General features: G+C 43.0%; 1 protein-coding gene across 6 annotated transcripts in view; it reads right to left on the bottom strand.

Annotated features, from left to right (window-relative positions):
• pcnx1 (pecanex 1) overlaps positions 1-16159 on the bottom strand; it is a 250671-nt gene that overhangs the window by 9759 nt on the left and 224753 nt on the right. For all 6 annotated transcript variants that reach the window (XM_069918117.1, XM_069918119.1, XM_069918120.1 and 3 more), the window contains 5 exons: positions 15356-15456; positions 14392-14542; positions 11699-11929; positions 2733-3007; positions 1001-1200 (listed from right to left, as the gene is read on the bottom strand). In XM_069918117.1, coding sequence (XP_069774218.1) covers positions 1001-1200; positions 2733-3007; positions 11699-11929; positions 14392-14542; positions 15356-15456 — 958 coding nt within the window. The remainder of the gene's footprint in view (positions 1-1000; positions 1201-2732; positions 3008-11698; positions 11930-14391; positions 14543-15355; positions 15457-16159) is intronic.

The raw sequence follows: 16159 nt of genomic DNA, 5'->3' as shown, positions 1-16159 counted from the left end.
TCTTCTGTTTAAAAGAGTATTCAATAGAAATGTTACTCAACACATCACATAATCTGTCGTGAAGCTTCCCTTCAACTAATTTTGAGATAACTATGAAGAAAAATAACAAAGCTGTAGCAACTACAAAATTAGCTTTGTGCAGGGATTATATCAGGCTAAACCCAAACTTTAAAAGAAATTACTGACTTCAAAAAAACTTTGAAAGTTTGACTCAGAAGAGACCGTTAACAAAGAAGTTATATTTGGAATATATAAAGCTCTATATTTAAGTCCAGTGAAAGTTGCCTCAATTAAAAAGGCCGAGTCTGATTTAACATCACTCAGATCCAGGAACTCAGCCTCAGTTCAGACCTCAGATGCTATTGGTACAGAGATTGGATGTTCTTTCCATGAATTGATACGTTTCCTCCAATAATATTGCCAAATATAAATCACCACTTAATGTAAATTAAAATAGCAAGACAAAATCAAAAGGAGTTAATGGGCATGTTTGAGAGTGAACACTTTGAAGGGGTACAGGGACAAAGGGAGAGAGGGAAAACAACTAATGGGATTGTTTCTCTTTATAAATTAAAGGGGCAACAATGTAAGACAGAACGCTTTCATTTCTATCAGCTATTTTCTGCAATGTCAGTTCACATTTAGTCTTAAAAATTCCATTGTTGTGTGACAACCAGAAACATGCCAAAGGAAGTAAACAATAAAATCTGCAGATGCTGGAGTCCAGTGCAGTTACGTAAGACTGCTGGAGAAACTCAGCTGGTTTAGCTGAGGACCTGCTGAGTTTCCTCAGCACTTTGATGCACTGCTTCAGAAACATGCAGGATGTTTGGTTTTCTTTGACAATTCATTGGTGAAAACATTTACAAGGAACTGGAATCCCCCCCCCCCCCCCCCCAACAATGTGAATAGTGCACTCTGCGAACATACGGTTTTACTGACTGGATTACTAATTTGGATTTAAAAAAATGAAATATATTACAGACAATTGAAACCTTACCCAATATGGGCGGGTTAGTTGTAACTGGAGGCTGGAGACCTGCTCCAGGCCCATAGCCAGCTGGTGCAGAGCCCCCATGGGATGAACTACTTTGGGACTCATTTGCAGTCGCATTATTACTGGCAGTGGACATTCCACCTGCATCAGAATCTTCAATATTTCCACCACTGTTACAACCAGCACCACATCCTTTCCGTAACCTGAAGAGAACAATTACACATCAGTTAGGATTTGTGAATATTCTTGATTTTGCAAAACAAGATTATGACACTCAGTGGCAAGCAGTAGCATCTTACTTGGTAAATGCAGACTCAGTGGACAGAATGGTAACTTACTCCACAAGTTATTATGTCAAGCCAATAAAACAAATACCAACTTAGACTCTTTTTTTTTGTTATTATCAAATTAAATCAATGTTGCATGATTTTTTTGGGAAGAATTTGTTTTTACCCAAGAGTCGAAATTTGAAATGCTGGTTCGTGATGGAGGAAAGAAAGGTTTTATTTCTGAAATGTATAAATTATTGCAACAGAAAATGTCTAAAATTGATCTGCATAAATCAAGACTTAAATGGGAGAAAAATCTGGGAGTTGATTTTGATAGAGATCATTGGAAAATTATTTGTAGTGGCAGTATGACAAAAATTATAAATGTTCAGTATAGGCTTGTAACTTATAATTTTATACATCCATTATATTTGACTCTAGAGCATTTGAAAAGATATAATTTGAGTTTTTCTGATTTGTGTTTTCGATGCAATGATCAGAAAGGTATGTTTTTACATTCAGTATGGTCGTGATAAGATTAAACCTTTTTGGTCTTGGGTTAAGGATTGTTTACAGAATATTTTCAAAATAAAATTTTCTTTAGATCCAAAAATTATTTTAATTGGGGATATTAGTGAGTTTTGTTTGGTATATAAATTGGATAAATTTCAAATAGCTTTTATGATATTGGCATTGGCAGTGGCGAGGAAATGTATAGCTATTTCGTGGAAAGATCAGGTAGAACTTAATTTACAAAGATGGCATTCAGAATTAAGGTCTTGTATCCCGTTGGAGAAGATAAAGTATAATTTGAGGAACAAATATTATATTTTTAAGAAGATTTGGAGCCCATATTTGGATTATTTCAATTGGAAAATTTGAAGATGGTGATCTGGATGTAGTGGGGATTCCTTATTCCACGATATATGAATTTGTGTTTCGGTATTCTCTTTTCTTGCTATTAAGTGGGTTATAGGGCAAGATTAGAGGATGGGATGTATTTGTAGGGGTGGGGGTTGGAGGAGGTTTTGTTTTTTTTATATACATATTAACCATGTTAAAATTAGGATATATTGTATCGTTGTATCATTGTTGTAACTTTGGTTGTTCTTTTAAAATATTCAAAATAAAAGCCAATAAAACCTGCTGCAGTTATAAAACACTGTTCTGCTGACCCATATTATTCCTTAAAAAATATACTAAACCCTCCCTATCCAGTAACCTTCTATTTTAATTCCATCCTTGTGTCTAAGAGACTCTTAAAAGCTCCTAATGTTCCAGCCCTCACCACCATCCCCAGCAAGGCACTCCAGGCACCCACAACACTCTGTGTAAACTAAAACTTTTCCCTGATGTCCCCCCTAAACCTCCCTCCCTTCACCTTGTACATAGTTCTTCCAATGTTTTATAAAAACAATTAGGCCACAAGCAGTGAGCAACAATGACAACATGTTAAAGAGTTTTACCTGTGCCACGTAGACACAATGAAATTCTTTATGTTGGTGATACTTATGGGCCCGCCCAGGATCGTTTTCAGCTGTTCATGTGTGTCCGAGTAGGATATTGTGAGTGGAGACACATAAATCGGGTAGCCTATTGGCTGGTCACAGGAAGAGTTTATCATGTTCCGCAAGGCTTGCTTCGCATTTTGGATGCTCCCTCGCTCTGGGTTCCGGTTCCGCAGGAAGACCAGCTCCTGCTGCTGGCCAGCCCACAGTCCTCGGACACACTCCTTGTTCACCTGCACACAGACACAGGCAGAGGGTGAAATAAAAGAGTACCATGGCATAAATTCTGTGCTAAAAAATTCTGTCACTTGATGTTTCGGGTCAGATGTACACCCAATGATTGCTTTTCACCAGTAAAGGTTGGTCGTTTCTCCCAACACCCCTCAGCAGGAAGTTGTCAACTGACCATCAATTTGATTTTTGAAGTTGTAGCCTTAAGAGAATAGCTGGAATTTCAAATTATGAACAAAATGGTATCCTCTGTGACTGTAACAAAGGAATTCTCCATTTTCTCAACCCGCATGATCAGGCAATTTCTTTCTTCGCTCCACTCTCCAGCAAGAGGTCCAACTGGATAGGAGTTCAATTGACTGTTTCCACTCTGATCTGTCCAGTTAAAACAAAATTGTCCTCATCATTCCTCACTCTATCCTTTAATCACCCCTGGTTTCCTTCACTCCCTCCAACACCCCTGGTTTCCTTCACACCCTCCAACACCCCTGGTTTCCTTCACTCCCCCCCAACACCTCTGGTTTCCTTCACTCCCTCCAATACCCCTGGTTTCCTTCACTCCCTCCATCACCCCTGGTTTTCTTCACTCCCTCCAACACCCCTGGTTTCCTTCACTCCCTCCAACACCCCTGGTTTCCTTCACTCCCTCCAATACCCCTGGTTTCCTTCACTCCCTTCCTTAACCTTTCCTCAATTTGCTCTTGTGCTTGATGCCTCAGCAACATCATCCAAAAAAAAGGCACTTGCTGACAACCATATGCTGCCATGACAGTAGCAATGAGTTTATGTTAACTTAGAGCTCATGCAGCTGGTGGACACATAAAAGTAATTTCTCATTTTGTGCAAAAGAGGAGGCTACAGTTTACAATATAAATAAAGGATAATGCAATTGCCAGGAAAAGGCATAAGAATTTTTAAATTTATAAATGAAAATTTTAAAAATGTAGACATACAGCATGGTAACAGGCCATTTTGGCCCAAGAGCCTGTACTGTTCAATTACAGCCCATAAACCTGCACTCATGGAACATTTCGAACGGTGGGAGGAAACTGGAGCCCCCGGGGAAAACCCACGCAGATGCAGGGAAAACAAACAAACCTCTTACAGACAGTGCAGGATTCAAACCCTGGTCCAGAATGCTGGCGCTGTAATGGCGTTGTGCTAACCGCTACACCAACCGTGGGACATATGGGCATCGTAACAACTGTATGGTCCTCTCCAAAATCTTAATTTTCAAGTTGCTGGTCTGAAAGGCCATTCTGAATGAAAATAAACATCCTGCTTAAGGTGGGATGTGCATGGGAAGGGAAGGTTGAGAACCTCTGCTCAAGACCCAATTGTTCCTGAAATATTTTGCTTGAGAAAAATTGTTATTGGCCCATTTCCTTTGGAGTTCTGAAACCGTGGACATAACGAGTCAATGAGGGATAATTTCTACCCACATCCCACCTTAAGCAATCCCTTACTAATCACAGAGCACCGATGGCAGAGGGATTACTTAGAGTGGGATGTGAGTGGAGAGAAAAAGGTTGAGAACCACTGGGCCCTGACTACTTGAAGAGAGTTTACTGCAATTTGCACACACTGATGTTGAATTGGAAACTATACAGAGTTTTGTATTAGTTATGACATAATTTATTCCATCTCTGTAACACCTGCTGAACTTTGGACCTGCCTTACCTCACGTGTGATTTAAAAAGTCATCCATATCTGTGATGGTTCTGATCATTACCTTGCCCTGGATCCTTTCTGCTACTTTCCATAAAAAGTGTGAAAAGAAAATCTGAATTTGCACCGAGCCCTCAACTCAACCACCCAGATTCATTCCTGGATAAGCAGAGCCTTGATTTTAAAATTCTCATCTATGTTTTTAAATGTCTTTTGGACCTGACCTTCTGAAATCTTCAAGAAGTAAATCACAAAATTCTGTGGACATGGTGAGTGAAGTAAAAACACAAAATGCCGGAAAAGCCCAGCAGGTCAAACGGGGCCCTTTATGTAGCAAAGGGAGAGATGCAGAACCGACGTTTCGGACTTGAGCCCTTCATCAGTGGCCTGTTTGGGGCCCAGGACTGTGGTGAGGGAGGAGGTGTGGGAGCGCATCCTCTGCTATTCCCTTGTGCACCCATCCCTTCCCATCTATCACCCCCCACCCCGGCACCTTCCCCTGTGCCCACAGGAGGTGCAACACTTGCATCCACACCTCCTCCCTCACCACGGTCCAGGGCCCCAAACAGGCCTTTCAAGTGAAGCAACACTTCACTTGTACATCCGCAGGACTTATTTACTGCATCTGGTGCAACATTTGTGACATTCCCTACATCGGAGAGACTGGTCGCAGAGTGGGAGATCGCTTCAGTCAGCTCCTCCACTCTGTTTGCAACCACAGCGTCCCCTCCAGTGGCCAACCATTTCAATTCCGGTCACACTCCTGCAGATTAGAGGAATACCATCTTGTTTTTCGTCTGGGCACCCTCCAGCCACAAGGCATGAACATTTACTTTACTGCTTTCCATTAAACCTGCTTGCCTTTTCCTTCCACTCCCCTTCTGTCCTTCCAGTTCTTTCACCCACCCAGCTCTACCATCCCCCCTCCCTCCTTTCTCCAAGAATCATCTCCTGCCTTGCCAACCCCCCAGCCCTCTCCTATTCTTTTGTTTGGACTCTTGACAGAATTCTCTCATATCTTGATGAAGGGCTCACGTCCGAAACGTCGGTTCTGTATCTCTGCCTTTGCTACATGAAGGACACTGTTTGACCTGCTGAACTTCTCCGGCATTGTGTGTTTTTCCTGAAATCTTCAATCTTCTTCATCCCTGTAAATCACTTCAATTTGCCCTCCCTGATTTTAATTGCTCCACCAATCATTAGATACATTTTCAGATCTTAATCCCTCTCATTCCCACTCTGATAAGTTCCTTAAAACCCTTAAACAATTTATAAGGATAACTTCTTCTCCACAATCTCCATCAGTACCGCAGCAGCACAGGGCTGTGTCCTTAACCCCCTGCTCAGTACAAAAATAACACCATCTATAAATTTGCCAACAATGCCACAGTAGTGGGTTGCATAAAGGGGATGAGTCAGCCTAAAGGAGGGAGATTGAAAACTTGGCCAAATGGTGCACCAACAACAACCTTGCACTCAATGTCACCAAAACTAAGGAGCTGATTGCTGACTTCAAGAATGGAAAGCCAGGGGTTTACAATCCAGTGATCATTGAGGGGATCAGAGGGGGAAAAGGTGAGCAAATTGAAGTTCTTGGGAGTCACTATCTTTCCTGGACCAAACACACCCAATGGCATCGTGAAGAAAGCATGTCAGTGCCTCTACTTCCTCAGGAGTTTGCGGAGGTTTGATATGACACCAGAAACCCTGGCAAATTTTGACAGATGTGTGGTGGAAAGTGTGCTGACTGGCTGCATCACGGTCTGGTATGGGGACGCCAATACTCATGAGTGTAAAGCCCTCCAAAAGGTAGTGGACACAGCCCAGGACATCACAGGCAAAACCCTCCCCACTAATGAGTACATAGAACCACAGAAGACTACAGCTCAGAAAACAGGCCATCTGGCCCTTCTAGTCTGTGCCAAAAATATCATACCACTAGTCCCATTGACCCACACCCATTCCATAACCCTCCAGACCTCTTCCATCCATTCAGTTTATTTTTAAAACTTAATAGTGAGCCCACATTTACCACATCAGATGGCAACTCGTTCCACACTCACCATTCTCTGAGTGAAAAAGTTCCCACTAATGTTCCCCTTGTACCTTTCCCTTTTCACCCAAAGCCATGTTCTCTTGTATTTATCTGTCCTAATCTAAGTGGAAAGATCCTACTCGCATTTATTGTCTATACCTCTCATAATTTTGTAAACCTCTATCAAATTTCCCCTCATTATTCTACACTCCAAGGAATAAACCTGTTTTATCTTTCCCTGTAACTCAACTCCTGAAGATCCGACAACATCTGAGTAAATATTCTCTGCACTCTTTCAATCTTACAGATATCCTTCTTGTAGTTTGGTGACCAGAACTGCACACAATACTCCAAATTTGGCCTCACCGCTGTCTTATACTCACCATAATATCCCAACTCCTGTACTCAATACTTTGATTTATGAAGGCCAAGATGCCAAAAGCTTTCTTTACAACCCTATCCACCTGTGATGCCACTTGCAGGGAATTATGTATCTGTATTCCCAGATCCCTTTGTTCCTCTGCACTCCTCAGTGCCCAACATTTACTAAATTTGTCCTACCTTGGTTTGTCTTTCCAAAATGCAACATCTCACACTTTTCTGCATTAAATTCCACCTGCCACTTTCTGGCCCATTTTTAAAGTTGGTCCAGATCCCTCGTCAGAGATCTACAGGGAACGCTGTCGTTGGAGAGCAGCAGCAATCATCAAAGACCCTCATCATCCAGTACACGCTCTGTTCTCGCTGCTGCCATCGGGAAAGAGGGCTCGATGCCCCAAAACTCGCCCCACCAGGTTCAGGAACAGCTGCTCCCCCTCCACCATCAGACTCCTCGACGACAAACTCCATCAGGGACTCATTTAAGGACTCTGTATTGATTTTCTTTTTGTCCTCTCTGCATTGTTAAGTCAGTTTATTTACACTCGTCATCTGTGTACATGTTCATCCTGTGTACAGCCTATTTTTTGCACGATCAATTAGTGGTAGTTCTGCAGGAAAAAGGAATCTCAGGGTTGTAGGTGATGTCATGTGTGTCCTCTGACAAAAAACCTGAATCTGAAAGGTCTATATACTTTTCCACAGTATAAAACTTTTTTCGGAAAGATTGGAGGTGTAATGGACTGGGATGAAGGCTTTCAAAGTTTGCAGTGGCATTTGGACCAGATGGAAAAATGAGCAAATAAACAGAAGGAATTCAATGTGGACAAGTGCGAGGTTTTGCATTTTGAGAGGACTCACCAAGGTAGGGTAAACAGTAGGACGTTGAGGAGTGTAGCAGAGCAGAGGGATCTGAGAATCCTTGAATCCATGTGTCACATGTAGATAGTGCTGTAAAGAAAGCTTTTGACACATTGGCTTTTAAAATTCAAATTACTGAGTATAGGAGTTCGGATGTTAAGTTGAAGCTGTTCAAAAGAATGGTATGGCCAAATTTGGAGTATAAATATGCTCCGCTTAACGTCCATGAAACGTTCTGCCAAACTGGGTGTTATGTGACGTGGATGTTGTGTGAACACCATATTATATACTTAGCAAAGCTATATGGAATACTGTAGTGTACCTGTAAACATTTTATTTGTAAGTAGGGATCAGTGAGGGGACTGACACGGGGCTGTGGGGGCTGACAAAGGGCTGTGGGCAGGAAGTGGGGTGGCGGGATCAGTGTGGGGACTGATACAGGGCAATGGGGAGAGAGCGAGGCAGTGGGATCAGTGCAGGAACCGACACTGGGCTGTGGCAGAGAGCGGGACAGTGGGATCAGTGTGGTGACTGACATGGGGGTGTGGGGAGAGAGCTGGGCAGTGGATTCAATGTGGGGACTGACATGGGGCTGTGGGGAGAGAGCAGGGCAGTGGGATCAATTTGGGTATACAGTATACAATTTCCTATAGCTAGTGATCACTTTTTCTAGATTGCTGCAGACTTCCTCACGGTAACTGAATACTTAAGGGATGTATATGTGGTTGGACGTTAAGTGGTGCATACCTGTATTGTGTGCAATTCTGGTCACCGAACTGCAGGAAAGATATCAGTAAGTTAGAAAGATTGAAGAGTAGATTTAGAAAGATATTGCCAGGACTTGAGGAACTGAGTTCCAGGGAAAGGTTAAACACATGAAGACTTTATTCGTAGAATAATGAGGGAAGATTTGACAGAGGTATACAAAATTATGAGCACAGATAGAGTAAATGCATGCAAGTTTTTTCCACTGAGGTTATGAGAAACAAGGACTTGGGTTAAGGGTGAAATGCTGAAAGGGAACATTAGGGGAACTTCACGCAGAAAGTGGTGAGAATGTGGAACGGGCTGCCAGCTGACGTGGTGACTGTGGTCTCCATTTTGACATTTAAGAAAAATTTGGATAGGTGCATGGATGGGAGAGGTTTAGCGGGCTGTGGTCCAGGTCAAAGCATCGAGGCAGAATAATAGCTCAGTACAGACTAAATGGGCTCAAGGGCTGTCATGTTCTACAGATCCTATTACATTAAAGGAGCCACACAAATCCAAGGTACTGATCTTCCCTTCCATGCAAATGGGCATTAGATATATGTTGGATTATATCTGTAAGAAATATATCCTGCAATGCAAAACTCCATAATATATCTTAACTTTTTCTCTGAAACTTTTATTAACAAGTAGACAGGTGCAGCAACATGTTCTGATTCCCTCGAGCATGTGAAGGATCAGATGAGAACTGGCAGAACAGTCTGAAAACAGGCATCCATGAAAGTTGTTAAACTTAGAGCTGCTGGGGCGAGTTTTGGGGCATTGAGACCTCTTTCCCGCCGGCAGCAGCGAGAACAGAGCGTGCGCTGGACGATGAGGGTCTTTGATGATCGCTGCTGCTGCTCTCCAACGACAGTGTTCCCTGTAGATCTCTGACGAGGGATCTGGGCCAACTTTAAAAATGGGCCGGAAAGTGGCAGGTGGAATTTAATGCAGAAAAGTGTGAGATGTTGCATTTTGTGCTTTACATCGAAAGGTGCAGCCTCGCATTTTGCAAGAATAAAGGAAAGGCCTTACGAATGGGACATATGGGTATTTTGTAAAAATATATTGAAAAGTCTGCACTAAATGATTACTTGGTACTCCAAAATGTGGTTTACACTGCTTGGAGCATGCCTGATGTCAAACAAGGAATAATACAACTGTGCAATTTCATGACTAGACCACACACACAACCAGTTTTACTGGCTTTCTCGTGTCGCCCAGTTAACATTGAGCACACAATCAACAGGAATCATGAAACTCTCAAGGGTGGGAGTGCAAAAGAGTTAATGGAGGTAGCAAGCCAGCTTGTTCCTCTGGGATCTCCTCTTGCAGCATAATGAAGCCAGGCCAACCCTGAATGCCAAGGCTTCAACCAAATAATATATATGCAGGACAAGTTTTCATATAGATGTAAACAAATAAATACTGTTTTGGACATCTGAGAGTCTTGGAGGGTTAATGGGAGCAGTTCCTTCAGATGTTCAGCATTCTCACTGTCCGTGGGAAGAAGCTGTTCCTCAGCCTGGTGGTGCTGGCTCTGATCCTCCTCTATCTCTCCCCCGACAGGAGCAGATGAAAGATGCTGTGTGCAGGGTGGAAGGGATCCTCAACAATTTTGAGCACTCTCTTCAGACAACAGTCCTGGTAGATCACGTCGATGGGCAGGAGGGAGACTCCACTGATCCTCTCTGCCGCTCTTATGATCCTGTGGATTGCCCTCCAATTAATTCCTCTGCAGCAACCCTATTACACTGTGATGCAGCCGGCCAGGATGCTCTCGATAGAGCTCCTATAGAAGGTTGACATATGGTGGCCGGTAGCTTTGCCCACTTCAGTCTTCTCAGGAAGTGTAGTCACTGTTGCGTCTTCCTGACAATTGAGGAGAAGCTGAGTGTCCATGATAGGTCACTATTTAAGTGAACAAGGAACTTGATGCTCTCCACTCCCTTTACCACAGAGTTGTTGATGTGTACTGGAGGGCGGTCGTTCCTGGTCCTCCTGAAGTCCACGATCATCTCCTTTGTCTTGTCCAATTTGAGGCTCAGGTTGTTACTCTTGCATCATATCATGAGATTTTCTACCTCTTCTCTGTCGTGCGACTCATCGTTGTTGCTGATGAGGCCAACGGCTGTTGTTTCATTTGCAAACTTGATGACTGTTGGAGCTGGATCTGACGATGCAGTCATGGGTCAGTAGCGTGAACAGGAGTGGGCTGAGCACGCAGCCCTGATTGTGTATCAGTGCGCAGCATGATGCTGCTCAATGTTCAGTCGACTTCCATTAGGAAGTCCAGAATTCAGTTATAGAGAGGGATGTTGAGTCCCAGCAAGAACAGCTTCTCCACCAGTCACTGGGGAACAATCATATTAAACGACGAGCTGAAGTCAATGAACAGCAGCCTGGTGTATGAGGTGTCATTATCCAGATGGGTCAGGATGGAATGAAGGGACAAGGCTATAGCATCGTCAGTGGAACGGTTTCTTCTGTAGGGAAAATGAAATGGGTCCAGCATCTCTTGTAGGTGCACTTTGATGCGTTTCATCACCAGACGCTTGAAGCATTTCATAATAGCAGAGGTCAGTGTAACAGGACAGTAGGTATTGAGGCCTGTTATTGTTGCCTTCTTGATATTGGGATGATGGTGGCTATTTGAATCCTGGGGGATGATGGCATGCTGGATGAGGTGAAGACACGGGGAGATAGTCTGAATCAACTCTGGAGATTTCTCAGCAGAATTCAGCGCACCAGGTGAGGATAGAACCAGGATGCCCCCAAGGAGGCAACGGTTTAGGAAATTGGTAATTGGCCACAAGATTCATTTGAAAAAGTATGTCATGTCAGCTACAAACTATTTTCAATTGCATGGGTCACCCACCTTACCTTTTGAGGTATGAAACCGAACACAAACTTGAGTGTGGGTAGGCCTTCTGACAATTCCATAATTACGTAACGTAAAATATACATAACAATATAATAATGTAATCTCAAAATAAAGCACCTTAATTACTCGAAAGCTAAGGTATCGCTTGTTCAACATGATGATCTTATATTCATTGGTCCCATCATCCATCACGTGCCGTAGCGCCAACAATGCAGGAGAATTGGAGAGCACTGCATTGCGCCAGGCTGGGTCTCCTTCGTGTGCTATGACCAGGTTCTGCTCGTGGGACGTAATGGCGTCGAACAACACTGCTGGATCATCGTATTCATCAGGCGAAGTGAAATGATCCTGAAGAGACAAAAAGGCAGAACTCAAAAGCAAGTTTAATTTCACAAATTCCCTGACAGAAGACCATAAGACATAGGACCAGAAATAGACCATTCAGCCCAACGAGTCTGCTTCAACATTTAATCATGAGCTGATCCATTTTCCCTCTCAACACCACGCCCCGGCCTTCTCCCCATAATTCTGATGCCCTGGCTAAGCAAGAACCTATCAATCTCTGCTTTAAACACACCCAATGACCTGGCCTCCATAACCACAAAAGATTTACCACCCTCTAGCTCAAGAAACTCCTATACATCTCTGAACTGGTTAGCATTGGGGCTGGGACTGGGCATGTCATTTCACTCTCCACCAACTAATATCAAAAACTTATGATAATTTTTTTTTCTCCTCAGCGATAGTCCATCAGCCCATTAATAGTGAGGCGATTTAAAGTAATTCGTAATAATCCTATTGATTATAGTCACATTGTGAGAGGTAAAACACAGAATTCTGTGGACACCGTGGTTGAAATAAAAACACACAATGCTGGAGAGACTCAGCATGTCTTGCTACATAAGGGTCACTGTTTGACCTGCTGGGTCTCTACGCTACATAAAGTACACTGTTTAACCTGCTGAATCTCTCCAGCATTGTGTTTTTACTACAGTCACATTGTGAAATCAGACCAGCTGGGAAGACAGTGTGGAGATGCCTGTTTCTATATGTAATTAAAATGGTCGATCAAACCCATGCAACCATTCAGGGATGCATTGAACCCATCCTTTAGGGAACAAATAAACATTGATTTTAAAAAAATGATCAGATTTTCACAGATAATTTAAAGTTACCTTGAACAAAATGTTAAGCAAATTTTATATTGGATCTCAGAATCATAGAATGGTACAGCACAGAAACAGGCCATTTAGCCCAACATGTCCATGCCAAGACCTGTGAACACATTTCCCTATTAATCCTATTACCCAGCACTTGGTCTATGGCCTTCTATACCCATGTGCTTACCTCAACACTCTTTCATGCAAACTTAACCAAAGGTTTCTCCCAAATGCCCTTGGTCCTGTTGAGGAGAGTGAGCTGCTAGAGAAGTGGGGGGGGGGTGCAGATATAATTGGATGAGCGTAGAGAGGCATTTGTATGGAGACGTTGGGTAAGGCGGCCCATTTCTGTGCTCTATGATTCTACAAGTTATACCATGAAAAACCCAAAGGGAATCAATAATTATGGGGAAAAGCCAGGAGCGTGGGTTTGAAAGGATAGTAAATGAGCCATGATGGAATGGCAGGACAGACTTGATGGACCAAAAGGCCTCAATTCCACTCTGATGTCTTGTGGTCTAATTATAATGAATCTCAGCTTTTTAATATATTAATGATAGTTGAAGGAACAGAAAACTCTCTCTTCTTACTCATGGTGCACCAAGACACAAGTCATGAATGATGAACAGTATTATTCTCATCTAATAACCTGAGAATCCTGTGTTTCACTCTACTTAACATTCACCATTTACCAGCGTCCTACCTTTCCAATTCTTTGTGCTCACGATTTATTGTCAAAATAAAGGTTATTTTTATTATTTACCCATGTCTGATAAGCATTTGTGTGCATCTGACCTTGACTGGTGATTTGTCACCCATAAATTATATTCAGTACATGATTCATGACCCAGCTTCTTTGATGATTTGGAAAGACAAATTTAATTGACGCCATCAATATCTTGAAGGTTTCTAATCAAAGTTTAATTTTTTTTTAGAGAAGTTAAGTTTCATTCTTCCATTTTTAATAAAGAGTTAAAGGTCAGAATAAAGATTTATCTGGCTGCTCAGCATATATTCCTTCAGGTGACCAAGGGCACTAATTAAAGGGCAACGGCTCCAAAGGGGCCGATAGTGTTTATTTAAAATCCTGCAACCACGGAGGTTTGGGCCCAAGATGGTGGCACCTGTGCTGGGGACCGTACCGCGAGGAGTTACAGGCTCCAGGGAGCAGCAGACCAGCGCCCTGGGAAATACAGCTGCGTGAGGGATTATGGTTACCGAGGACGACCATTCATCCCACATTGTGCTGCCGTCTTGTTGTACCGAAGAGGCCAGCTGTTCTCTAGCGGTAAGTATCTTTTAATTTTAACTGCCTACGTGACGCAGCACGCAACCGCTAATATCATGAGGCTTCCCTGCTTGGCCGCAGGGAGAGGGTAGTCCTGGAAAATTTCCAGGGGCTGTATCCTGGACTCGTTTAAAATCCCAGGGTCGACCTTTTCACACTGCACGTTCATGGGAGGGTTCCTGGAAATCTCCATTTTACACTACACTGTGAAAAGGGATTCTCTTTCTCTTAATGTTAAGGGCATCAGGCAATGCTCATGGTGACTCTTTGCCTTAGGGCAGACAAAAATTGGAATATATTTATGTATTATTACAATAAAATGAACCTTGAAATAAACTTTTGCGCCAAAGACTCGTGCTTACCTGATGAAGTTTAAGGGACATTCGTATTCCAGGAACTACCACTTTTCTGAGCAACTCCATGTCAGCAAATATCCACTCATCCCGAACAGAGGAAATTCGAAAGTCCCCCTTGAACAATGCATGCAGTCCATACAGGAACGATTCAAGGTTGCTGAAAAGAGACAAGATATTAATCTTCCATCCCGTTTATTGAACTATAAACGAGAAAGTTCACCATGAACAAAACACATGATAAAGGATCCAATGGGTGCAATGCGCTGGAGCAACAAAGTCACTGTTCTTCTTGTACAGTTTGAGAAAGACCTTGCCACTTCAAAACCAATGTCCAATGCACGTCCAGACATGGGAAATGGAGGTAAAAAGAAATGAAGCAGCCAAACACTTCAATTGAGAAAGCTAGTTATGTGATTCAAACATTCAACTCCAAGAGATAGAATTTAGCTCCTCAGCCAGTAGGTTTGGTTTACAAGATTTCTTGGTCCCTCTTTGCACTCCCCATCTCGCCACCCACTCTCACCTCAAATGACCTGTATGTGGGAAAGGCAAGGTGTCAAGCATCAAAGGATCGGTGGGGGGGGGGAGGGGGGGTCAGGACTAGGGAAAGCCCAAAAGAAAGCAGGATACTGGGAAAGTTGAAGGTGGGAAAGGGAGCTAAAGGTGGTGATCATGAGGGGAGTGAAAAGCAAGTTCTGGAATGGTCTGGGAAATAGGAACAGGTGAAGTTGAAAGGCTTATTGCAGAAATAGGTGAAGGACAGATGGGAACAGTGGGACCAGGTCAGAGTGAGTTACGTGACATGGAAAAACACAATTTTCAAATGTCAAAATTCAACATCACACAGTATCTTAGGCCTTCAGTAATTTCAGTAACAGCTGCTGGTACTTAAAATGATGAGTATACATTCCAGGGGCAGAATTCCAGCACTGGTGCATAAACCACCACTTGTTGAACATTAAACGAGTACCTGGACATATGGTGGGAAGCTGTCCCAAGGGCTCTCCTCCCCAGCACACTGAGTCCATAGCATAGAATCACCAGTGCAGAGTCTCTCTCCGAAGACAAAGGCTGAAATGTCCAGAACAACAAACCATGAGCACATGCACATCATCCATTCACCCTGCCTTGCTCAGCAAGTTATCTCTGCCATTAAGGAACATTCTAATTAAGAAAACATCAGGAACAGTTGAAAATATTTTTTAAAAATGACCTTCATTCTCAAAAGGGAACTGAGTAACAAGATGCTAGAACATGCAAGTTCGAGACTCCTCCATGAGGTTTTTAAAGAATGATTTTTAAAAAGCATACTATTATTTTATTGTATTAAATTCGCAACTGCCCATCTATCAGAATGCATCCATTGAAAAACCTTGTCATTCTTCAACTCCATTCGCAAATGTGCTGGAGAAACTCACCAGGTCACGCAGCATCCTTGGGAAGTAAAAAGTAACCATCATTTCAGGCCTGGACCCTCATTATGAATGGGCAAAAACAGGTAGGTGGTTGAATGAAAAGGTGGGGAATGGGGGAGTGGGGGGAAGAAGTGAGAGGGAGGGGCAATGGGAGGAGCACAGGCAATTAGTAAAAAGTGATACAGGTGGGAGGGCAGAAGCTGAGAAATGATAGGAAGAGAGGGTATAGGGGGCTCAGATTGGTAGCTCGAAGAGAAAGAAAGGGGTGGGGAGCTGGAGGAAAGGGGATGTCGGGATGGGGGAGAAGAGAGACTGGGAAAGGGAGGTTGACAGAAATTGGAGGTCAATATTGATGCCGT

This window comes from Narcine bancroftii, chromosome 2 (genome assembly GCF_036971445.1).
Source record: "Narcine bancroftii isolate sNarBan1 chromosome 2, sNarBan1.hap1, whole genome shotgun sequence".
Lineage (NCBI taxonomy): Eukaryota > Metazoa > Chordata > Chondrichthyes > Torpediniformes > Narcinidae > Narcine > Narcine bancroftii.
The sequence above is the reverse complement of the archived record's forward strand: the minus strand, read 5'-3'. Positions and strand labels throughout refer to the sequence as shown.